This window comes from Python bivittatus, unplaced genomic scaffold (genome assembly GCF_059951505.1).
Source record: "Python bivittatus isolate LINGU-HERP-01145 unplaced genomic scaffold, Pbiv_v1 ctg000080_np1212, whole genome shotgun sequence".
Classification (NCBI taxonomy): Eukaryota; Metazoa; Chordata; class Lepidosauria; order Squamata; family Pythonidae; genus Python; species Python bivittatus.
The window spans coordinates 55,580,101-55,605,821 of NW_028277035.1; the positions used below are offsets into that span (position 1 = coordinate 55,580,101).

The 25,721-nt window shown below is 36.8% G+C and overlaps 1 protein-coding gene across 9 annotated transcripts in view; it reads right to left on the bottom strand.

Moving 5' to 3' along the window:
* IQSEC1 (IQ motif and Sec7 domain ArfGEF 1) overlaps positions 1-25,721 on the bottom strand; it is a 328,329-nt gene that overhangs the window by 177,267 nt on the left and 125,341 nt on the right. For 7 of the 9 annotated variants that reach the window (XM_088134152.1, XM_088134141.1, XM_088134144.1 and 4 more), the window contains one exon: positions 10,120-10,164. The exons of the other annotated variants lie outside the window; for them this stretch is intronic. In XM_088134152.1, coding sequence (XP_087990278.1) covers positions 10,120-10,164 — 45 coding nt within the window. The remainder of the gene's footprint in view (positions 1-10,119; positions 10,165-25,721) is intronic. 9 annotated transcript variants of the gene reach the window in all.

Here is a 25,721-nt window from a genome sequence, read left to right on the forward strand (position 1 = left end):
GAACTGCCTATGTGGATCAAAAGTGATGTCAGATTTCTTGCAACACAAGCTTTAAAACTTCAAATAGGAGTTTAAATATTTCTTATGTCCTCAACAATGAAAGAGTTGTAAATTCAGAACGATATCTGTTTATGTAAGCGAGATTATTTTAAAAGGCATAATTTCTTAAAAATAACTGGAAATTTCCCTTGCAATATTGATATCATAAAATTGAAATTAGCAATCTTACACAGCTCTTACTCTGTGATGGAAAATTAATGTATTAATGTATTATGAGATTTTATTAAAAATCGCTTTCAAGTGTTATGAATATTGAACTATGTGTTACTCTAATTAAGAAGCTATTCTCAATAGTGAGACCTCTATTGGATTAAAAAAAGCCATCAGTGTAGCATACATGTCAAATTAAATTGCTTATTTTGCTGTTCCATGACTTTGGCAAGAACAATGCACTCAACACTCAGTCTCATTACTTTCGACCATCCCTCCAATTTATCACCTCTGCCTTCTGTCAGAACAACTGTGGACCGCATTTGATTTTGTACCATATGAAATGAACTGTTCTATTAAAACTTTTTCCTTGTAGCAACATTAATCTGTATTACATTAATCCCCACCTTTCAAATAGCCAAGCACAATTTGTAATGGGTAAAATTTAGCATTAACAAATATTCTGCCTGTGGCCAAGGTAATTCATGGTGAATTAAAACAACCAATTACTGTTTAGCAGATTTCTGATTTAAATTAAATGTGTATGAACACAACACAGCATCACAGCATCTGGGCATAGCAAGAGCAATCGTCACCACAGTTAAAAGGAACAACAAACAGATTTTCAACCATTGTAATAAGCCTGCATTAATTTTCTCACCACACCCCTTTCTTCTCCATGCCTTACACCAAGTGAAGCGAACAGCCTGGAGACATTCAGTTTTGACAAGATTTTAGATTCGTTTCCTTACCTTTTATAGAAACCATGAAGAGGCTGAAGACAGAGAAACTGCCAATAATCCAAACAGAAGGCCTTTAACTTCAGCATTTTAAAACAATTGAACCGCAGCAAGTGAAACCTTGCTTGTAATCTTTAGTAAGAGACTATCCCACTTCTTAATGGAGAAAAAGGCCAAAGAGTATTACAGTTAATAACCCTCCCCTCTTCTAACAGGAGAGCCGTGTGTTTTCTTGTTGCTACCAACGTATGCCAGCTCTTCATCCACATGGCACTGCACCTGCACAGCTACAGTGCTGTCCTTTAATACAAAGAGACAATAGTACAAAGGCTACAAATTCATTTTCTGATCCGTGTTTCTTTTGATTTCAGTTAATTTTCCCACTGCTCTTTCAAACAACCAGTGATTGGTATTACAAACACAAAAAGAAGAAAAATATTGCCAGTCTAAACCATTCCAAAAATCTTAAGTAATTAGTAAATATTCCAGTCAGGTTTCTTGAGGGCCCCTCCATAAGCATCAGGATAATTCACAATTCTTGAATAAGAGGCAAGCAAATATTCCAGTCTGCTGAGTACAAAAGCAGATTTAGGAGAACATCATATAAAACTCCTCAGTTCTGCAACTAAGCTGAATATAACTTTTTTTAAGCCTGCTCCTCTGGTGTGAATCACATCTGCTCCATTGTCTGCCAGTACATAGGAAAAATGTTGCTTTCTTTATGATTAGGAAGAGAAGAGGTGGGAAGTGACACACAGAAGTGTGGACCCTCCCCACTCACAAAATAAATTATGCTTATCTTAATCCCAACACACTTTGCCAGTTAGGTCTCTCTGAAGAAAAACTAATCATCTGAACCACATGGTGCACAGTGGGGCACGCTCCCAGCTATAAAAGCCAGTAGGATAAAGCCTCCCTGAGATAGGTTGATTCTGGTTGTTATGGCAACAGGAACACATTGATAAAATCTAAAATGGAAGCCTGATGACAGTTTTTCATTGGCTTCCAGAGATATAATGCATGTATAACAAGCAATACTCAGGCACTCTTCGCAATCTCATCAGTGAAGAATGAATTTGGGGCTAGGCTAATTAACAGCACTGGGAAACAGCAGCTAGTCCTCATTTAGTTACAGTGGAATTTTATTCTAAGGGGAGCACAGAAGCAATTAGCAAAGAGATGCTTTGAGAAAAAGGAACTTTAATATTAGAAGCGTTTGCTATTTGAATCTTTTGAGTGAAACAGGAAAGATAAAAGCAGCTTTCATTTGCTGTTCTTTGAAACCTCAAGCTAGTTGGGTCCTTTATCTTTGAAGAAGAGACCATGCAACACATTTCTGCATTTTTTAAAAAAAATAATGTTCAGCTTCATTTGCTTATGTGGCAGTTGCTTACTATGAAAATATGCAATGAATAAATGTCCCAAAAATATATTCTGGAGAAGATGAATTATACTGTACCCAATAACAAGGGAATAATATTTCAGGGAAAACCTGACCTCATAATCATAGCCAGAAGAAATGAAAAACAATTATGAATTGCTGCAATGCCAATTCGTATTACAATATCCCCACCAATGAAACCTGGCAATTATTGGGGAGGGGGGGTTGAATGTTGCAAAATAACATAAACTCATTCACAAATTATATAATAGCCCAGGTCAACAAAACAAAACAAAAAAAGTAAAAAGAGAATGTAACCATAGTGGTGTCGTAAGGGGTAACATAAAGAAATGTTCTTCAGCTTTCAAAAAACAATGTAGCTGTTGTATTGCCTCATCTCTATGTGTATATGTGTGGTCATCTTTTCTCCCATTATGCATTTGTACCCTACCAAACTTTATGTAGTTGAATTTTGGGGAATGCTTTGTTAAAAATAACAAGTGTTATGAGGAGGTAACTTGTTCCAACTTTGACACAGTGCCTTCACCTTGGAGATAAAGGATAGACATCTGACCCTGTCTTTATGATTAAATTATGTTAAACCATGGTTTCTTTTAACCACAAATTATTGAACAGAGTATACTCCAAAGTTATAATTCAAGTATTAGGTTTGTGCAACATGATAAACAAAACCAAGTTGTTAAAGACTAAGATACACCCTAAATTATGTTACTCTTACACATCTGAATGACTGGGATAATCTGACATAGATTCTAAAGTTATTGGGCAACGCAAACAGTACATAAAAGGAAGCAATAGGTTGGAGAACAGCTAATCAAGACTGAATATCATTGATCTGGTTTGCTAAGTATTCCGATTAATCTCACTGAACTAAATATTACAAAAAGGCCAGTACTGAGAATGGACTGATCAGTGTGAAAAGGCTTCTTTAGAGATAAAAATGTTCATAATTTCAGAGCAAATGGTAATAAATTGCAATTCAAGGTTGGAACTGTCATTGGTATATTAATATTAGTGTGAACCTGGGATTATTCGTACAGAATCTGGTGGAGGAAAAACAAGCAGTTTTTGCTTACAGATTTTTATGACATGCAGATACCAAACATACTCAGAGACTAGAAAGGGTTAAGCTTGGTCTGGAGAGTTGGGAAGCTTGAACATTTTTTGCTTGGCAAGAAATTTACATTAGTTGTAGACCAGGGGCAGTGACAATTTCTGACTTCCTAATGATGGGCATGACTGGGTGATCCTAGTCCCACCTCTATTAATGTGCAATCTGAGGCGGGGCTTTGATCATTCAGTCATGTCCACTATTTTGAAGCCAGTGACCATTGCTACAGATGCCTGTTGGCTCTTGGATACTTGACTCTCTGTTTTTAATTCCTCAAAAAAGGGTTCTAGATATGGTTGTAGTCCATATTAAAAAATGGAGTTCCTTCTTAGTGACTGATCATTATGACCTTAATAGAGCATACCAATGCTATAATTAAAAATAGAATCTAGATCAGCTGTGGAGAAGTAGATACTGTACATCTGTAAACTACTATTGTTCAAAATGTTGGCTGAAGTATTAGGAATACAGATTTTTCCCCCCTCCTTAACTAAGAAATGTTAAACAAAATTCTTCATGGGTTTGCCTCTATTCTTTTTTGAAATATGTTTAAAAGGCAATTGTTAGCTGTATCTTTCATATTCATCCACTCTCAGAATGACAATTAGTAAAGATACATTTTTAAAAAAGCATGAAGTTTTTTAGAGTGGTTTTTTTTTTGCCTATTCACATGCTTTTCAGAATTTGGTTAGAACTGTTCCTTGAGAAGATGCTACATGCTGAGGTAATACTACATTTTTTCCCCACAGGGAAATAATAATAATAGTTTGAACTCACTTTCTTATATGCTATTTCATCTAAACATTTGGGCATCCCAATTCTGCAAATGTTTTTTGCTCCCAAAAGTAATCCTCAAGAGTTGAAGTCAGAGATTTGAGAATAGCCATATTTTACCTGTTTTTCTGAGCAAGGAAAAAAGAGTTTATCAGACTGTATTTCAAATATAAGTACTCAGTGGCTAAAAAACTACTCATCTTATAAATTAGCTTCTAATACATATTATATTGTATATATTTAAAGAAAATGCTAATAGTGGACTTTTGTGAATGATGCATGCAACCAACTTAACATATAGTCTCTTTGTTCCTTTGCAATATAAACAAGTAAAATGCATCAAGTTTCATCTCACACTCAATCTGAATGTAAAACCAATTCTCTGAAAAGGCATTTCCAGCTACTTTCTTTGTCTTCAAATTCACAGCCTAAAAAGCGTAGTAACTTTTGGATGTGGTTCAGCTTCTGCATTGTGATGCTCGGTGAGCCTCATTCAACTGTTGCATATTCATTTGCAGAATTCAGTGGCTGACAGCAAACGAGGGTAGAGTGCTCTAACAAGCCATTAAAACGCAGCTCTAATGAATAGGCTCAAAAGTATGGTACATCTCTTCTAAAAGAATGGTTGCCTTAGCAATCGGTGATGCAGAGGCAAAGCTTCAGTGACATATACTGGTAGGGAGAGAATATTCTATGAATTAAGACAGCACAACCTCCAAGTTGTCTTACTTCCTATAATAGGGAAAGACATTTGAAAACAACAAGGATAGGTAAAAACCTCTTAATAATTTTTTACATGAAAAGAATAATAAAATTTGGTTAAACCTTGTCTAATTATTTTGAGCTTTTTGTATACGTCATACTCAGGAAGTTTTAATAGAATTTTCATGGAAACAGAAATGAAAAATGGTTACTCTCATAAGATAACGATAATTTCAACAAGAAAGACAGAGTAGTTATACATTGTTCTATATTGCATGTAGGTTGGCTCCAGACTTTTTATAAATGGAACTTTGCAATGGATTGCTTCTGTTGGTAATGTGATTTTCACTGATTTCTCAGGAAACAAGAGGGTGGTGAGACATAAGGAGAAGGGAATGTTTTCAAGCCAAGAGAATGGTGGAAAATTGGTGAATCTTTAATATTTAATCTTGAAAAGCTACAGGACTGCTTTGTGCTACATTTGGAAATGATCCAATAAACTTGACATCTGCTTTCGTAAATGGTTGTCTACAATGGAATAGTTGCTAGAAAGTCAGTCATGATCACCAACACTGATGGGGCAGGGTATGTGTGTCTTTCTGATAATGATAGTCAGCAAAGCTTTTGTAGAAGGACTGGTGTGGTCTAGCTGCCCCTTAAAGAAGAGTGGAGCTGCCTGAAGCTCCTAGAAAAATTGGAAGACTTCTGGGATGGATGAGGGCTGGGAGACATTAGGAAAAAGGCAAGAAGAGCAGCTCAAGAGCAGCCTCAAAGTTTGGCAATTGATCAGAGGCATAGATTGAAATTAACAAACTCCTCCATGAGTAAAAGGACTATCTAATTGTCTTATTGGTAGCTAACAAAGCAATGGAGGCATTGTTTTGCTGTGACAGTTGTCCTCTCCATTTATCCATTCAAATGTGGATGATGGGCTGAGGAGAGATGAACCTTTCTATTTAACAACTGAAATAGGACTTTTCAGAAATGTGCCATGAAGTGTAAGCCTCTATCTGAAATCAGATTATTTCAGGCATGGAAAGGAGGCACCAACAGAGAATTAACACAGAATGAAGAAGACCATATTTTTCTAACATCTTAAAAAAGAGATTGATTATTATCAAGACAAAAATGAGAAGACTGACATGTGGTAGATCAATTATAAAGTCCATGGAAACTGTATCCCAAGGCCCTTGAAGAGTAGGGAATAGTTACAGCAGGCCAGTAGACTTCCTGTTCTGAGGCCTGGCATAGCAACAAATGTCACACAATGTCAGCCTTGTGAGGTAGTCCAGATAAGAAGCACATCTAGAAGTACTAGCTCTCCATTTCTCCCATTGCCTTTACAGCTCAAGAAACTAGGGAGGGTCCCTTCTGAAACATTTGCCATACCCCTCATTCCTGCTATGGACTAAGTTGCCTCTTATCCGACCATTGCCCTGGCTGTTGCTCTTCCCCATCTCCCAGATCATTCCCACATACAGTACCATTACATACAATGAGGTAATTCTTGACATCTATTCCAACATAAAGTCATAATGAAGATGGGTAGTTTTAAATACTCCCAAAAGAGTCGGTCAATTCTAAATTTGATGGGGTAACAAGCACACTCTAGGAGATGATGCCAGGATGGAGGGCATCTTTGGTGGCCCAAAGTTCCTCATTAAAGACATAGTGTCATTCAGCTTGTACTAGCTGTCGAGAAAAGATGGCACAAGGCAGGAAATAGCTTCAAAACTTCAGAGGAGATTGGATAAATACAGATCCCAAGATGAAATCAAAGGCAACAGCTTGTACAACAAAAGAGGCAGGCAGAATCTGGACAATGGAAGATGAATTGAGAAGTCAATGTCTGACTGAGGTGAAAACTGAACTTAAAATATGAAGTTAAAAGCAGCACCCATTGTGTGACCAGAATTGCAAATTTAGGAATAATTCTATGGTAAAAATAGGCAATCCCAAGAAACACTGTAAGTCTTTCATAATGCAGGGGTTCTCCCAAGACAATGGATTGTTAATTTAATAAAAAAAGTTTTTATGAAAAAATAACCCCCTATATTTACAGTATCTAAATCACAGGCATCATACAATGATAGGAGGTTATAATTTTCCCAACTTTCAACTGTATGATGAGTCACATATTTTTATTTCTACTAATACTTTAGATTAGCTTTTTTTTAAAAAATGTTTCACTTATTACAAGAGGAATTTGGATTGTTTAAACTTGCAGGATGGTAGAATATTCAATGAAAACATTTTTTTGGCCCAGATGCATTAGCAGTGTCTAAAAATCCTGAATCAGTAGTAAAGACTACTTTGGACAATTCCAAAATTGTAGTATTTTTAAAATAAATAATTGAATGGTATTGGTAATGTGGACATTCGTTATTTTCAGGGGTTTTGTAATAAAGAGCTGTAATGCCCAGTAAGGGCATCTGCTGAAGAAATGCCACTCTTTTCCACAAATATTGAACTTTACTGGCCTTTCAAAAGTGGGGGCCTCATAAGTAGTGGCCATGTGCCACAATATAAATATTGGCCTAGTGCATGATGGTATAACTTCTCTTGGGCAGTAATCAGAACTCTGTTGCATTCCACTCATTTTAAATTCCCAAAGGCTCTAATATGCAGATTAAGGGGGAAGCAGAAGAGAGAATAATGGCACCGATGCTCACCTACAATTCCTTGAGTCTTCCATCAATGCCTAAAGAGATCTGGATTAATGGCAGTCATTGTGCTGGGGTGCCTTTACTATTAGCTCATCTCAAATTTCATCAGACAATCCCCACCCCCACCCCCACCCCCTGAACTGGCCAATTAAGCCTCTCTTATTATCTATGGGCTCACAATAGCATATAGAAGACTGGGGCTTACAGTGTAAGAGGAATAAATGATAAAAGGCATAAATAATGAATGAGTTGAAGGAAATAAAAATAGATGTGTGTCTGTGAAGTTGGGAGAAAGGAGTAAGGATGTAAAAGATCTGAATGAAGGTGGTCTTATTTTGGGGAGTAGAGTTGATGAATACATCAGGAAGTGAAATGTAGGGTTAATTATGAAAGTAAGGGCTAAAATATCTATCAGAAAGTATGAATTGGTGTCATCCAGGTTGCTGTGTGTGAATATGTAAATAAAAATCTATAGACTGCTGATAATTGCATGTTATGCTCCAGTAATAATTGAAGAACCAGGGATAAGTTCTGAGAAAAGATATGCAACACTTTGAATGTGATCCTGGAGCAAAATTACTCTGTTGGGTGACATGAATGGTTGGTTGCAAACAAAATGATAGAGTATAGAAAACATGACTGGTTTTCTACAGATATGGACAGAATGAGAATTGAGATTGTTTCAAGAGTATCTAATTAGAAAAAGGTCTGTTTCAAATACATGGTTTTAGCATATATCCATACAAACATAGGGAAAAGGAATGAATATAAATCTAATAGTAAGATTTATCTGAAAGTTTATGATAGAATGGTATCATGAATGATCTAGTATAAATTAAATTTACCTATATTTCCTTTCATTGTTCTTATTACATGCACTAATTCCTTTGGTTTACTATTTGTAAGTATTTTGAAAAGTATAATAACCATTTTATTTGAACTGCTAGGTGTTTTAACTTTGATGGAATATCATATTTTATACCATAAAAAATACCATACATATTTTATAAAATAGAAGACTATCATAATGAGACTTCTTACAAAAAGATATATTAAAAGTTTGCAGTGATATGGGTATAGGAGACTGGGCTTATTCTTTTATGGGATGCCCATTAATCACAAATATAACTCAATCTTGGTCAGTTTATAGATAAGAAGTCCAGTGCAAGTTTCCCCGACTCCACTTCTGTTCTTTTTACTACAAAGAAATATGTATTTTTTTTAAGCTGGCAGTCAGCAAAACCTGATTTCCACTAGACTGCAGATGAACCAGTATTCAAAAGTACTATAACAGTATTGGACTAGTTTAGAACTCACACGTTTTACAGGAAATTCTGTTTTACCATCTGGAAACATTCACAGATTTTTAAAATGTCATAGTTTTCTTCTTCTAAAACATATCTACCATTCATCCATACGCTGTACCTCATTAATAGCTACAAAAGCTAATTGTAATTAGATAAGCAATTTGACTTCAAAATGCAGCATAAACATCTAGAGGAATGCTAGCATTTCAAGGGACAACTCATTCAGTTCCTGTTTTTTCAAACCTTCCATACAGATAGATGAAGAGGCTTCGTTATACCAAAAATAGCCTGACTATTAAGAAGACAGTGTGATATACTGTATAACCTATACTGTAATGGAGTACTATCAGGGTAAACCTACAAAAAGACTTAAAAAGGTAAATATAGAGACAAGTAGATGAAGAAGGCGAATTGCTTGGACAAAGATAAGCTATTTAATGGGTCAATGGATTATGGGATTTTATTGACAATGACTGCACAGAGACCCTCTTCTAAAACTGTCAAACACAATCTATCTCCTCCATTCCTTTATCTGCAGAAAGTCCAAGAGATTATTTGTCACAATGACTAACCACTTCAATCAACTCTATTGAAATATACTGTTTCAATTGATTTCTCCAGTATAGTTTGCAATAACACAAATCATTTTAAACATACTGCTTGCTAATTTGTTTGATTTTATGAAACATAGCTTCAGCAGAACATTTTTCAAATAGAATTTTATTAAATCATTATTTTCTTTTTAAAATAAGCATGGGCTGTATTTCATGTTGCATGAGAGCTACTTTCTCTTCTAAGCTGAATTTCCTATTGCAGTTATTTGTCATAACAGCCTGTAAATTATTTGTGGGGAGATTCCTTTTCTACAGGGCAATCTCCTACGCTACTTCTCAAGCATTTCTTAAGAATGTCTTAGGATTACTCAGTAAAAACTATTTGAGGGTGCTGTAGTGGTGAAAAAACCACGAAAGCTGTCTTATATGAGTAAACTCATAACGATACGCTCACCTTCTCATTAGAGTCCACAGTATCCTATCCAGTTCTAGAGTATACAGAATGACTCTACTGAGAGCTGTAGGTTTGGTTTTGGTTTTGTTGGTGACCCTGAGGTTAATTTTCAATATTATACTGGACTTATATGATGCTCATGATGTACTGAAATTAATTCTTCTACTCTATTTTTCTAAAAATATTCAATATATTTTACCTGCGTGGATCAGTTGAAAGGTTCTTTCTTGTTTCCAAGGAAGTCCTGAGATAGTCGTAAAAAAATACAATTAAAATATTAAACATACAATATTAGATAATATGAAAAAAAAATTCCTACACAAATTACCCAACAAGTTACTTAACATTTATGGATTTTATTTTTGAAAATGGCTAGCTTTGTGCTATGTTTAAAAGCTCATAAACAGAGTCTATATGTTGTAACATATATTTTAAAATCTTTAAATTAGTTTTTAAATGAAAGCTTTGACTGACTGCCATATGAAGAAAAGCTACAAAAAGTTTTATCGTTAAACATCATTTTTACAAATCTTTGAAATCTGAAGTATAAATACTCATTAATGAATCTATATTGTCATTCTATAATGGCATGCAAATATATACCTGCATTATTGTTATATATTATACAGTCTGTTTGCACTGATACTTAGCATACTTCTCTTTATTTACATGTTGCTCCCCAAATCTTCAAAAGTATGTAATTCCAGTACAACCAATTAGCATGTCCTAACATAAAGATCTGTACTAATTAAAGCAATATAAACAAATTGAAAACACAAAGAACAGAAAGTAATTTATACATAATCCACTGTTCATCTAACCCTTACATGAGTAAAGATGCCTTACGGAGTAATTTTTATCTGTATGCTACAGCTACAGATTATGGTTTTACTATAATACTACAATTTGGAGATTTCTATTATGTTATGCTATAATTTCACATATACCAAGGGTTAACTCTAATCATACGGAAATTTATTTTAGAGAAGAAGTCTTATATACATAAACCAAACATTATATTATTATTCTTTTTATTAATATATTGCTATAGCATTGTATTAATTTATATCTTTCTCCTTCTCTCTTGACATTTCTATGAAATGGCTAAAAATGCAATTATCTTCCCTTTCATCATAGGAACAGATGGATCTTTGTAGATCAACTGCTTTAACGCATGGTTGGAGTCACTGTGGTCTGACATGGCAGGTGGGATGTGTAGTTAGTTGTGGAATGAAGTGTAAAGTAAGAGGAGCCCTATGGACTTGGAGGGAGTGGGCAGGGAAGGGTTGAGATGGAGGGAAAGGGCAAGCGATAACATCAGGATGATTGGGAGAGGGATATTTGCAGGAATTGGAGGGTAGGCTGCTCACAAGGAAGATGGTTTCAATGTCTACAGATCTCACCTTCTGGCCCCCAGTATTCATCCCCGATACTAGATCCTCAGAGGTTCTGGGCTCCATCTGTTGTTATTAAATGCCTGGTTGGTATTAAATAAGGCTATCCCCACTATGACTTGATTGTGGATGAGGAGCTGGCCTGGCATGTACAGTACTGTGCAAAAGTTTTAGGCAGGTGTGAAAAAATGCTGTAAAGTAAGAATACTTTCAAAAATATATATTGTAATTGTTTATGTTTATCAATTTACAAAATGCAAAGTGAGTGAACAGAAGAAAAACCCATATCAAATCAATATTTGGTGTGACCACCTTTTGCCTTCAAAGCAGCATCAATTCTTCGAGGTACACTTGCACAGAGTTTTTGAAGGAACTTGGCAGGTAGGTTGTTTCAAACATCTTGGAGAACTAACCACAGGTCTCCTGTGGATGTAGGCTGCCTCAGATCCTTCTGTCTCTTCATGTAATCCCAGACAGACTCGATGATGTTGAGATCAGGGCTCTGTGGGGGCAAAACCATCAGTTCCAGGACTCCTTGTTCTTCTTTACGTTGAGGATAGTTCTTAATGACATTGGCTGTATGTTTGGGGTTGTTGTCCTGCTGCAGAATAAATTTGGGGCCAATCACATGCCTCCCTGATGGTATGGCATGGTGGATAAATATCTGCCTGTATTTCTCAGCATTGAGGACACCACTGATCCTGACCAAATCTCCAACTCCATTTGCATAAATGCAGCCCCAAACATGCAAGGAACCTCCACCATGTTTCACTGTTGCCTGCAGACACTCATTATTGTACTGCTCTCCAGCCCTTCGGTGAACAAACTGCCTCCTGCTACAGCCAAATCTTTCCAATTTTGACTCATCAGTCCAGAGCACCTGCTGCCATTTTTCTGCACCCCAGTTCCTATGTTTTCATGCATAGCTGAGTTGCTTAGCCCTGTTTCCATGTGGGAGGTATGGCTTTTTGGCTGCAGTTCTTCCATGAAGACCACTTCTGCCAGACCTCTCCAGACAGTAGATGGGTGTACCTGGGTCCCACTGGTTTCCATCAGTTCTGTGCTGACGGCACTGCTGGACATCTTCCAATGTCAAAGGGAAGTAAGCATGATGTGTCTTTCATCTGCTGCATTAAGTTTCCTTGGCTGACCACTGCATCTACAGTCCACAATGTTGCCCATTTCTTTGTGCTTCTGCAAAAGAGCTTGAATGGCACATCTTGAAACCCCAGTCTGCTTTGCAATTTTTGCCTGGGAGAGACCTTGCTGATGCAGTAGAACTCCCTTGTGTCTTGCTGCTGTGCTCAGTCTTGCCATGGTGTATGACCTGTGACATGAAACTGTCTTCCACCTTAGTAGCAGAGTTTGGCTGTTCCTCACCCAGTTTTAAGCCTCCTACACAGCTGTTTCTCTTTCAGTTAATGACTGTGTTTCAGCCTACATATGAAATTGATGATCATTAGCACCTGCTTGGTATAATTGGTTAAGCATACACCTGACTCTAATCCTACAAGATCCCTGACTTTGTGCAAGTGTACAAAGTTTGCAAGTGTAAGTATTGATGCTGATTTGAAGCCAAAGCGTAGTCACACCAAATATTGATTTGATTTAGATTTCTCTTCTGTTCGCCCACTTTGCATTTTGTAAATTGGTAAACATAAACAATTACAATATATATTTTTGAAAGCATTCTTACTTTACAGCATTTTTTCACACCTGCCTAAAACATTTGCACAGTACTGTATACAGTATCTGAGACAGAGATTGTCCCAGAGGGGGTATTCCACTCTCTCAAATAGTCCTTATTAGGCTGGTGTAGCTGGGTGACTAATGGACCTGGATGATTTCAGAGGGAGTTTGGGGTTTTTTCCTGAGGATCTATTTGGCAGTATGCCTGAGGCCCTAGTTTCTACCATTTGGTAGCAACTTTCTCTTTAAAGGAAGAGGTAGTTCCATTTGCCTTAAAGGAGGTGGTGGTGTACTTCCACTTCCTCAAGAGGCCATTGCTGGACCCAACACATCTGAACAACTTTTGTCCAGTCTCAGACCTCCCCTTTTTGGGAGAAGATCATTGAGAAGGTAGTCAAGCTGCAGCTTCAGAAGGCCATGGAGGAAGCAGATTATCTGGACCCTTTTCAGTTAAGATTCAGGCCAGGGCATAGTAATGAGACAGCATTGATTTCAGGCCTCATTGGGATGGGGGTGGTGCAACCATCCTAGCTCTCCTTGCCTCTCAATGGCACTCTCTTCTATTGGACTATAGGGACTGAGAGTAGGGGCACAGAGTTGCAGTGGTTGTCCTTTCTCTGTGGCTGGTTCCAGTCAGTGTTGATTAAGGGTGGAGAAATCAGGCCCAAAGCCCTGGATTTACAGGGTGCCACAGGACTCGGTGTTCTTCCTGCTGAGTGAGATCATCTATTAGCAGGGGGTCAGATATCATCAGTACTCAAATGATACTTGGCTATACAGCTCAACTGCAGGTTGACCAAATTATGCTATGAAGTCTTGTCCCAGTGCCTGGAAAATGTTGAGATCTGAATGGGGAGGAACAAACTTAAGCTTAGCCCTAGATAGACTGAGTGGCTGTCGATGTATAGACCATCTAGATCCAGAGATTCTCCAACTTTAGTTTCATATGAGGTTGCACTTCCTCAGAAAGAACTAGTACACAATATGAAGGTGTTTCCTGGACTCTCACCTTCAATGAAAAAGTAGGTGACAGCTGGGTCCAGGAAGGCCTTAGCACAGATTTGTTTCATGTGTCAACTGACCTGATCATGGATCAGGATGCCCTTTCCATAATCACTTATGCCCTGATCATCTTGCATGTGGGCTACTAGAATGCACTGTATATGGGACTGTCCTTGAAGACACTTGGAAGCTTCAGCTGGTGGAGAATGCAGAGGCAGAACCAGTTATGGGTATGGCATGGTACATCCATATAACACTTTTTCAATGCAAGCTGCACTGGTACCAGTAGGCTTTTGGGTATAATTCAAGATGCTGATTGTCACCTACAGAACTCTACATGGCCTAAGGCCTAGTTATTTGAGAGACTATTTTTCTTCCAGTGTTTCTGCCCATCTCGTAAGATCAGGCAGAGTGAGCATGCTTCAAGTCCCATCTATTAAGTAATGCCATCTGATAGGACCTGGAAGGTGCACCTTCTTTGTTACAGCACATGCCCTCTGGAAAATTATCCCACAGAGATTCAAACACCCCCACAATGCTCTCTTTTAAACATCCCTTGACAACCTGACTCCTTCCCCAGGCTCTGGGGAAGGCAGATGCAGGCTCCCTGTATGAGGGTTGATATGTTTTTAGTGGTTGTCTTTTGGCAAGGATGACCATCTTCCTTCTCTTTTGATACATGTTATTTTACATCTGTTTTTAATTTGTACATTGCCTAGAGTCACCAACCAGCTGGATGGCCTTAAATGTAAACTATAAATTAAAAAAGAAGTAAATATCCAGTCCAGCTGCATGTTTTCCCTCATGGAAGCATAAGGTCTACTCCAATATGGAGAATCACCTTGTGAACAAAGCCATATCTTTACAAATAAATAATTTCCAATTAGTTAGTTTTGGTTCTTTTAATTTCTGGTAATGTGGCACTATATTTCCTTTTTGTTATTTGAAAATATCATTATTTTAAAATGAGAGAAATTAAAGCTCTTTCTGAAAAAACCAAGGATGTCTACAATAAAAGTCAGTAATGCAACATGCCTATAAAAGAGGTTGAAAGAGAAGGAAGACTATCTCTAGACACAAACAATGGGAGTGGTTGTTACAGGCTTATCAAGGAAATGGATTCTTAATCTGTCATGCAAACTATCTGGGAAAAAGGAAATCAAAAGCTTTCAAGAGACCCTGTTTTAATGAAGGAGAGCAAGCATGAACCTTACTTCCCTGATCTGGCTCTACAGGTAAGGTTTTATAATGCCCTGGCTTAGGAAACAAATATAGGACCACAAGCACTAAGAAGGAAGCTTTCACTTAAAGGCAAAAGAGACCTCCATCAGTCAGGCTGGTGCTTCAATTGCATTTTCATTGAAACGCACAACCCCACCTCACCTCCAAAGTCAGGTTATCTTATTTCATTTCCAGATAACATTTAATGTAATAGCTCCAGTGTAATTTGAATTCTAAAAAAACAATGAATGAACCAAAAGTGAACAATTCTGAACTAAATGGATAATGCAGAAATAACTAAAGTTTTTATAATGATTCTGGAAACTAATAAAAAACCCTATAAAACTTAAATACTGAGCTATTTTTGGATCTATAATTTGCCTATAAAAGGGACTTTTTAAATTGGTAGGAGTTTAAAAGTCTGAAAAATATTTAATCTTATTTTAGGAAAAACATTTCCAAAATACCTTGTAGCTTACAAAATAAAAATATAATTTTAAATGCATGCTCAAGGATTTTTACTTCTTTTTGTTTGCTTTCGGTATGATCCAGGAGAAGCTAATAATGATGATCTTGCAACTCTTTGTTAACTTGAGAATTGGGAATTGAAAAGGATGAACTTAGTTTACTTGCAAATATGTCTTGCCTGCAATATAATATAAAACTATTAATGAAACTATATTAAGAATATTCTAGATTGTCTCTACAGTATTTTAGCATCTTTCTGCCATCTTCATTAAGTGGCAATTTATTGTATATAATGAAGACATGCAAATGAGATACTAAGTTGCACTGATTAGCTGATCACCTCAGCAGAACCTTGACTATGTCAAGTGACACTACACATTTTTTTACCTGTGAAAATTAGAACACAGATATAAAATAGCATATGCTCTTTTATAAGCAAAAGAAGATGAAAAGTATAAGTAGGCTGTGTAAATGATTGCAGTCTTCCAAACAACAGCTGAATGTCAGCACTTAATTGATCCTGGCTCAAATACTGAGTCAGTCAATTATGAGCTGATTTTGTTTTTGGAAGGGAGACCACAAAGAAATCCTAGGGCTGTAGATTAGTCTAGGATATTATAAACCATCCCAGAAGAAGGCAGTATCAAATTACTTTTATATTTTTGCCAAGAAAACTAAGTGGACATATCCACAAAGTCACCATGAGTTGAGCTTTACTCAAAGGAGACCTTAGCTTATTTATATAACTGAAGTTTCTCTTTTAAGAACAGCTTTTTTGATAGACCATTCATCTTCAAACTAGACTATTATCTGTGTGAAGCATAACCCAGTAGCCTAAACCCTCTCTGCAGAAAGTATACTTTCACATCATAAAAGTGCGCTTTTGCCAAAGTCTGATGTTGGCTGTATAAGTTAATGACATAAGAAGTTACAATAACCAGAACAAAGGAAGGACATCTGCTTGAAATATTACAGCAAGTAGTGTTTTAAGTCAAAACAGCTAGAATCTCAGTGGAAAATGACTTCACAAGCACATTTTAGCCAAAATTTCCCATGTCACATGGGATTAACTGTCTACAGATGTGTTTAAAGAACCAGGTCTGCTACAAGAATATAAACAAGACCAAATTACAGCATTCCCTACAAAATAAGCTCAAAATAGTATTCCTATTAATATTGTGGTTTTCATTACAAATGATGGCATTCTAGCCATCATTTGTAATGAAAACAAATGATGGCAATAGCATAATTTATGCATTTTGCAATGTATCTACTTGTTGACTCATTTATGGAAAAATATGGAAACTGATATGTGTATCACCTTTTTATATGCTATTTTATAGTTCTACTTCAAGCTTTTGAAAAATTATTGGCAAAGCTTAATATAAACAAAGCTAAGGACAAAAACCACAGGTGTCCCATTAATCCCATACTCAAATTAAGCCTGAATCATAGCATTTTCTAGCTTCTCTTTAGTCAACTATTAGTCACAACTATTTGGATCAAAAAAAACCAAGGTATATAAATAGCATCCAAGGCTATTAATAGCACCCCATGATACTATCTTCCTTTGCCTGTGTAACATAAGTGTGCATTGCTGTGCTGAATCACTGAATGAATAAAGCTATTGTCCATGTAACTCAATCAGACAGATCTGTATCTGTATTTCCAAAGCCAGTGCAGCTACCATGTGAGCTCCAGAAAAAAACATGGTTTCTTTGAAGAACAGTTGACAGGTACAAGTACAGGTCCATGCCTGTTTTGGATCCAAATACTGCACACATCTATTCCAGAGACAGTTCTGGATGGTTCTCTAGATCCAGAGTTAGATTCAGAAAAAGAGAGTTCAGTTCTCCCCCAATCTAGCTAAGAAACACACAAATGGATATATCCTTTTCATTTTTCAGCAGAATGGGATACAATTTGTAGGAACTTTAAAGCTTCTGTGGGGAAGGTGCAAGTTAAATTTTATAGAAACTGATAAGAGGTTTTCGGCTATACGTCTTTTCAATTTATTTTTTTAAAGGAAGTACAGTGGTACCTCTAGTTACGAACGCCCCTCCTTACGAATTTTTCAAGATACGAGCAGCTCCGGCCCCAAAAATTTGCCTCTACTTGCGAACCAGATCCGTGGCCATTTTCCCTGCTGCCACGCGGTCGCGGCTTCCTGTGGGCGAGATCGCAGTAGCAAGGAGACATTCGGTGAGGCTTGTGGTGTGTTTTGTGGCATTTGGAAGGTTTTTGTGGCGTTTGGAAGGTTTTTGAGGTTTAAAAATAAAATGCATATGTTTCAGAACTGTTTAGGCATATTTACATTGAACCTCATGGGGGAAATTTACCTCGTGGTGCGACCAAATTCGGAGGGCGGAACGGATTAACCGTATTTACATTGAACCTTATGGGAAACTTTACCTCGACTTGAGACCAACTTGAGTTGCAACCAGAGTCACGGAATGGATTAAGTTCGTAACTAGAGGTACCACTGTATCTATAGTTTTGGCCTTTTGGAGGAACATATGATTTGCATTGACAATACCTCTTATGGCATGAATAGTTGAACCAATAGTTGAGAGTGATTTTGTGCAAAGGGAAGGGATACTCTTCCTATTATGTTAGAAATAAATGAGGAGTAAAATATTTATAAGGAATAAACATGCTGATGTTTTTCACAGAATTAGCCTAGATGCCAATATGCTGTAGTGGTGAAGTTGTTGGACTAAGACTGGGAGTTCCAAGTTCAAGTTCATCATCAGCCCAGCCTCCCCCTTTGACTAACCTGCTCAACAGGGCTGTAACTGTGGAGGTTAAATGAAGTGAGATCTCAGTACAAGCTGCCTTGAGCTCCTGGAGAAAAGCCAGTATATAAATCTAACACAGGCACAAATAAATAAAATGAAGATGAGCCAAAACCACACTGAGGAGTCTATAGTGAGAATGAGAATATTTCTGCATCCCAGGAGCTCTCTGTCTGTCTGGATACTATTATTTGGGCTTACTAATTATTGCCTCATTAGAAGGATCCCTCTGATTTCAGGGGAGCATTGTCATTGTTTCTACTATTCCTCCCTCTTCCCACAGTGGTGTTTTATGTAAATAATGTATTTTTACTATTTTTTCTTCTTTTTCACTGGCTAATATGTTGCCACCCTTTGCATCACCGTTGAATGAGTAGTTTAGGAAGACTCAGAACATGAGAGCATATTAACCCATCAGAAGGAAATGGATATCTGTAACCCAGTTCAGGCTAGGTCCAATGTATACTGTTCCTAAAAACCAAACAGTTCAGAAGTTGCAGTCTAGTAGACTGATTTTTCTATTTTTGTGTGTGTGACTTTGAGTAAATGTTAACTCCTGGAAACTGCCTGGACCAGTCTGCAGTTTTCTTGGCAAGAATTTTGGAAGTGGCTTGCCAGTACCTCCTTCCCAGGGCTGAGAGAGCACGACTGGCCCAAGATCACCCAGCTGGCTTCATGCCTAAGGCAGGACTAGAACTCAGTTTCCTGGTTCAAGTCTGGTGCCTTAACCACTACACCAAACTGGCTCTCTTAACAAAAATAATTAAATATTTGATGAAATCCTGTTTCCCTGAAATGCTAATTGGGGAAGCATATGAATACACAGCAAATGGTTATCTTGTGTCTAACTAGAAGCAGAACAGCTTCTTTTGAAAAGATTACAGTTTTTCTAAAAGTAACAAGATAAGGATTAACTAATTAATTATAAATCAAAATGACATGTACAGTAACTTGCAAATTGCTTTTCAAGAAAGCTAATGCAAAGAACTGTTAAATATCATATTTCATACAAAAGCTTTACTGAGAGCATCAAAAAAAAAGAATGCAGGATGCAAAAATCAAGATAAAAAACCCGTATTGCTGTTCTTTGGTGAAAATCAAACAACACACACAATCCAGGGAAGGATGCTGTCTTTTATCTTAGAGCAGCGGTCTTCAAATTTGAGATATCTGAGGAACCCTTCTCAGTGTGAAAAATCAGTGCAGAACCCATTTATAAATACGTTTTATGTAATACATTTTATTTGAACAAAATGTTATAATTAATGTTGCAATAATACATTTCATACAATGTAAATAGAAACTGTCACATTGAACCCTGGATGATTCTCATGGAACCCTGGAGTTCCAAGAGACACAGTTGAATACCACAGCCTTACAGCAAACAATAACTGAAATTATACTTGTACTCCTAAGATTTTTACAGCTTTCTGCTTGATTTGATTGTTCAACTCCCCCATGCAGCAGGATGAGGGAAGGGAACACTATGTAATAAATTCTGAGAATTAGAGAAGTCTGATCAGAGTTTGTTTGATCTGAAATTATAAGAATTCTTTAATACAGATCAAGAGCCAGTTTAGTGTCGTGGTTAGGGCACCAGGCTAGAAACCAGGAGACTGTGAGTTCTAGTCCTGCTTTAGGCATGAAGCCAGCTGGGTGACTTTGGGCCACTCATTCTCTCTCAGCTGTAGGAAGAAGGAATTGGCAAGACACTTCTGAAAATCTTATTAAGAAAACTGCAGGGACTTGTCCAGGCAGTCGCCAGGAGTCAACACTGCCTTGAAGGCCCACATGCATGCGTGCACATGTTGCACACTCACACACACATTATCATGGGGAGAAATTAAATACATCTGCATTTTTCAAATACATGAAATTTAAAGAAAAAGTAAAGGAAGATCTCAGGATGACAGAGAGACACAAAACCCTCTCTTGCCAACAACTTGGATCTTGTAGAAGATTTTCATAACAATGAATATAGTTTCTTCTGTTTTCTATTTCAAAACTGCAACAATAAGTATATTTATGTAGTGAACACAATTTAGGAATAAAATTGTCTGGAAAGGGTTTTGCCATCAAATGTACGAAATCCAGCCACAGCAGTTCAGACATTCCAATCAGTTTGACTTGATTTCCTCAGCAGAGCTTTTAAATCTGCCACAATAATGGGGGATGCAGAAAAGGTGGGGGGGGGGATGGGAGTCAGGAGAATTCAGTTGGTTTAGAAATGAAGTCTTTTCCAGGGGTTGATACCACATGGAAGTGGAATAATTTACCCTATATAATTTGGAAATAATTGTTACAAAGCAGCTTGCTTACATACAGCATTTACATTATAGAATTATTACTCATACAACTATATTACACTTCATAAGTGTTCCATAGCAAAATCAGTGCAACAATATTTTGCAATATAATTAGAACAAGAACCTCCAAAGTATCAAAACATAAAACTACAGAAGATGAATAAGTAGGCTGCATGCTGTCCTCCAGTATTTTGCTAAAGAGCTACTTAGGTATATATGATACCTCCCAGTGCTTCTACTCAGTTCAAGTGATGGTTTTTAAAACATCTGTCATATCTGCTGACTCAGTGCCCCAGAGCCCTCCCAACTTTTCTTACAGGAAAATTGGGAACAGTGGAAGTAGGATTCAGCTCCTTGTAGAGTTTCTCTTCCGCTGAGGACCGCAGTGGGATGATATCCTATTAGTACCAGCAGGGGGGGGGGGAGCGAAGGACTGGTTTCTACTGAAGCATTTTCACACTGCAGTATTGGTAACACTTCTAGTGTTCAGACTGGGCTTTTTGCTCAACAGCAAATCTTTTGAACAGTGTCTATTAAATGCTAATGTGTGTGTGCAGGTGTGTGCATGCACACACTATGAATTTCACAGTTCATAATGGGAAGTATAAAGCACTGAAACTGCTCATTAAGATGAGCAATTTGTAATTTCTGTAAGTTGTTTCCTTAGAATATATGATAAACTATATATACAGTGAAACTAAAATTATTTTACTTTTTATAATATTACAGAACTTGTATTGTAGGTATGAAAGTTGCACTGAAGATTGAGATGGTTGTAGGTGGGAGACATTAATTCAAACAGTATTTGGAGACCTATTTGAGCTCGATGCTCAGACCAAATGACCTTTCCTGGCCTGTCTAATTGGTTCAGACATCAATAAAGAACACAAGTTTCTTCTTTTTGATGCAACATGTTTTCATGGGTGGAAGGGACAGGGACATTATTTTTCATTCTCCTTGCATTCTATAGCCAACGATCCCTCCATATATAATATTCTGGAAGATTTCCCAGCTCTCTAGAGTATCCTATGAGCAAAACTCTGCAAGACTGCCTTGGAGATATTGCCTTAGATCCAAAGACCTGCAAAAACATAATTAGTAATCCTTTGATGCAAGTGCCACAAGATGACCACCACAATTCAGAATCACAATGCATCTTGTTTTTCTTTCCCCAATTTTTTTGGAGAAGACTATGCTAGGTGTTTCACATGGATGTCACATTCCAAAAGCTCGCCATACTAGGGCAAAAAATAAATTTGATTTAAGTTTAAACTGATCGTTATCTTTATTACGGTAATTAACCAGCACAAAGCAAATCGTGAGGTACATATAACCATAGATGTATAGGCCTAAATCAATACTAATGTAATTTAATGAAATACAATGAATAAGATTTCTGTCCCTGGTGTTAAATAATTTCCTGCTTTTGTCACATTAAGACATTTCAATTTTGCAGCAAAACCTTGAAAGATGCTCAGAACCACGCCCATAGGAGGGTTCTCCTGCTCTGCAGTGTGAGAAACGCAATGCTTATGGAAAGGAAATGCCCAGCCCTCATGCTGGAGATTTATTTATATGATCTCTAAGAGCTGATCCCAACTTGATGGTACATAATCAACCAATCAGCTGTCTAGAATATAGTCTACTGAAGTATCATAAAAAATAACAGAGTTTGCACAGGCTGTTGCATAAAAGTATCCAGGTCTATCCAGAATAGCAGCAAACTGGGCCTGTCTATAAACCCTGTTTGTGATTCACATATTGAGAATATTGTCTAGTTCTCCATGAATTTCCTCCATGAATATTCTCTGAAATATGCTTTTTCTAAATATTACAAAAAGCATTACATGTACAAATATAACAGTATAGAAAGGAAGACAAGAATAATATAAAACTAATAGGCTAAGATGCTGCTTTGAATGCTTTTGACTGCATAATTACTTGTATAGGAAAATAGCATTTCTGCATACCTATTAAACTTAAAAGGAGCACTTTTTAGTATTTTTCTATGCTAGGTAACTTACATGATAACTGTCCCCTTGTAATTTCTAAAAAAACAAAAAACAAAAAACAAGCCCTTGGAAAATTACTATGTGAGTAATCTTTGTCACCATACGGAATGGAAATAAGCTAGTGAGCACGTGCCTGTCCGGTCTTATCTCTGTCTGTGTATTCCTGAAAGTGTAAGAATAGGAGAAACATGGCATGATTAAAGGAGGTACTGTAGTCTTTGTTCTTTGTTTGTTTTAAAACAAATGAAAACAGTGAGGGCCAATAAGAATGAGTTTCTTTTTCAGTGTTGAACTTTAAAATGTACATTAAAAAAAAAAACCACCTAAGCAATCTCAGTCACAAAATTCTTGTTACGCATCTCCGTAAAACGCCCAAACCTTGCTGTATCAGGGCTCCCCCTAGCATTCATATGATGGCACTGTATCACCTTAAGCTGAAAGCTGTCTTTGGTTTTTCAATGCTGGCTGCTCTAGATTAGCCTATTCATAGCCCCTTCATATCCAACTACAGAAAGAGGCACATTTTACATTATTATGTTTCATATATGCCTGCATTTTTACAGTTTACAGCACTGCTATTTGATAAAAGCCAGAATTTATTATAACTCATCATATATTATTCATAAATGTAAAGCATAAGCAGCATTGGATTAGGAAAATCCTGAAAGAAAGTACTTTAGTGAATCCAGAGGCAAAATCATCTTGTGAGGATGCAATCACCAGGCAAAAACTGAATTTGTCTTTGGCAAATTCAATTCTGGCCAAAGGAGGAAAAGCAGGATGGTCAACCAGATTTAACAGCCTTGTTGATAAACTACAGCAAGCCAAATGAGGTGCTCTGATTCTTGTAAAGGCTTGGGTAGGCTTTAGAAACTTTACTACTAATAACTGTAGCCCGTTTTTTGTTGAGGCCTGTTTTTTTTTTCTTTTTTCAGTAACATCTGAAACAACTTAGCTATCAGCTATTTCACAATTTCACACAGACCCTTGCCACCATGAACCTGACCTTCCAGCCCTTCTTGTATCTTCCCTGTTTCTCTAAGTCACAGATTCTTCAATTACGCTCACAAGCACAAATTTTATTTTTACTGAATTATTTAATTATTTACCAGCATTTGTGCGCTGCCTACTAACCAGGATTCTGGGTTTTTTTTCTTTTCTTTTAATGACAAGATGGAAAGGCTTCATGTCCATCAAATAAAATATTTTAAAGACTGTCCTTGTGATTCTGAAGATACCAAAAAATATAATTTCATATGCAGTTTTTAAAATAATGTTTTAAGGGAGTTAAATAAAAACTGATTGATGCTGATATCTAGTAGCTCAGGTGTATTATTATTAACAGCTATATCTGGAGAGAGATATTGCTAATAATAATCAGACAGTTCCAATTTTTAAAAACTGTTGCAGAAAAATCACTGTGATTATGTTTACCAACTCTGACCTCTAATTGCTGTCACTCATAATGATAAACCAAATGTGCTTTCCCTATTTTTGGTTTAGTGTGATATTGAACCCACCTGTTATGCCTTGGCACTGTTCAAAGCCTAGGCTTGTTTGCTCAATAACTTATGGCTATCAAATTATTAGTATGGTATTATGTATGAGCATGGGCATTTGCAAGGGGAGCAAATAAGGTTATGTCACATAATTTTTGTTATCTGTAATATGTAATGACATGACACAGCGACATCATCATAATGCCTGGGAGGGCACTCAAAATATTATCATGTGCATATGGTGTAAATGGTCTATGAATTAAATTTTAAATATTCAGTGCAATTGGAAAAAAATAAACCTGTGCTAGATCAGAATAAGGCCTATCTAATCCACTATTATGTTTATTATGTCCCTTGGAAGTCTTTAAAGTTACAAACATGACATGAAAGTGAGCCTTTTCAGCTATTGTACCACAGCTACAGACATATTGCCTCTGATTCTGAATACAACTATTAAGACTAGTTCTGATTGGTAACAGTATACTCCATTGAAAGTAGACATTAAAAGGGGAGTTTTGGACTTTTCCTTTGAAACTATTTGAATTGAAGGTCATTACCATATCTGGTGGCAGTGTCAAGCTACAGCTCCCACTAGTCTACTTTTTATTGCAACCTAAATCAATCAAATGGTATAACAATGCCCCTATCTAAAGTACAATATTTGAGGTGTTATCATCTTAACTCCTGAGAGACATATTTGATTGTGATGGGATATAAATTCAGTAAATAAATACCTAGGAAAAAAGTGGGCAAGAGTTTTTTCTCCCCATCTATGAATCCAGTCACCCAACAAAGCTGAAAGATAAAAAAAGTGGCATTGTAAAGGAATGCTTTCTTTTATCTGAACATTTTCTAGTTTTTTTCCCCTAAGTATTTATTTAGTGATATTTGTATTTTTAGACAAGAACTGTGATATATCAGAATAATAGGACTGATGTCTTACTTTCAAAATTGCATTAAAGAAAATGTTATTCCTAAAATTAGATTATGGGTTTAAACATCCCTGGAATCTAATTCTTAACATTACAAAACACTACCTTTTAATCCTAGATGCAAGGAAGACGATTCATCAGTGACTGATTATGTACCATGAAGTCAATGTTATCTGTTAGCAACCACACAGATGATCTTCCCTAACTTGGCTCTTCAATACACCCAGTGAGTCCATCTACCTTGCTCCTGGTTGTCCTCTTCTCTTTCCTCCTACATTTCCCAACATTATGACTTCTCAAGGGAGCTGGGTCTTTGGATAATGTCTCTATAATATAGTAATTTGTGTCTTGAAGGATTTTTTTTCTGTACAGTATCAGAAGGATTGTCTTTTTTATTAATAATCTACATGTTCCAGGATTAGCCCAGCTTTTGCATTTGAGTCCTGGTAGAAATCAGTTAATGGTCAGTTAATTAAATGTTCC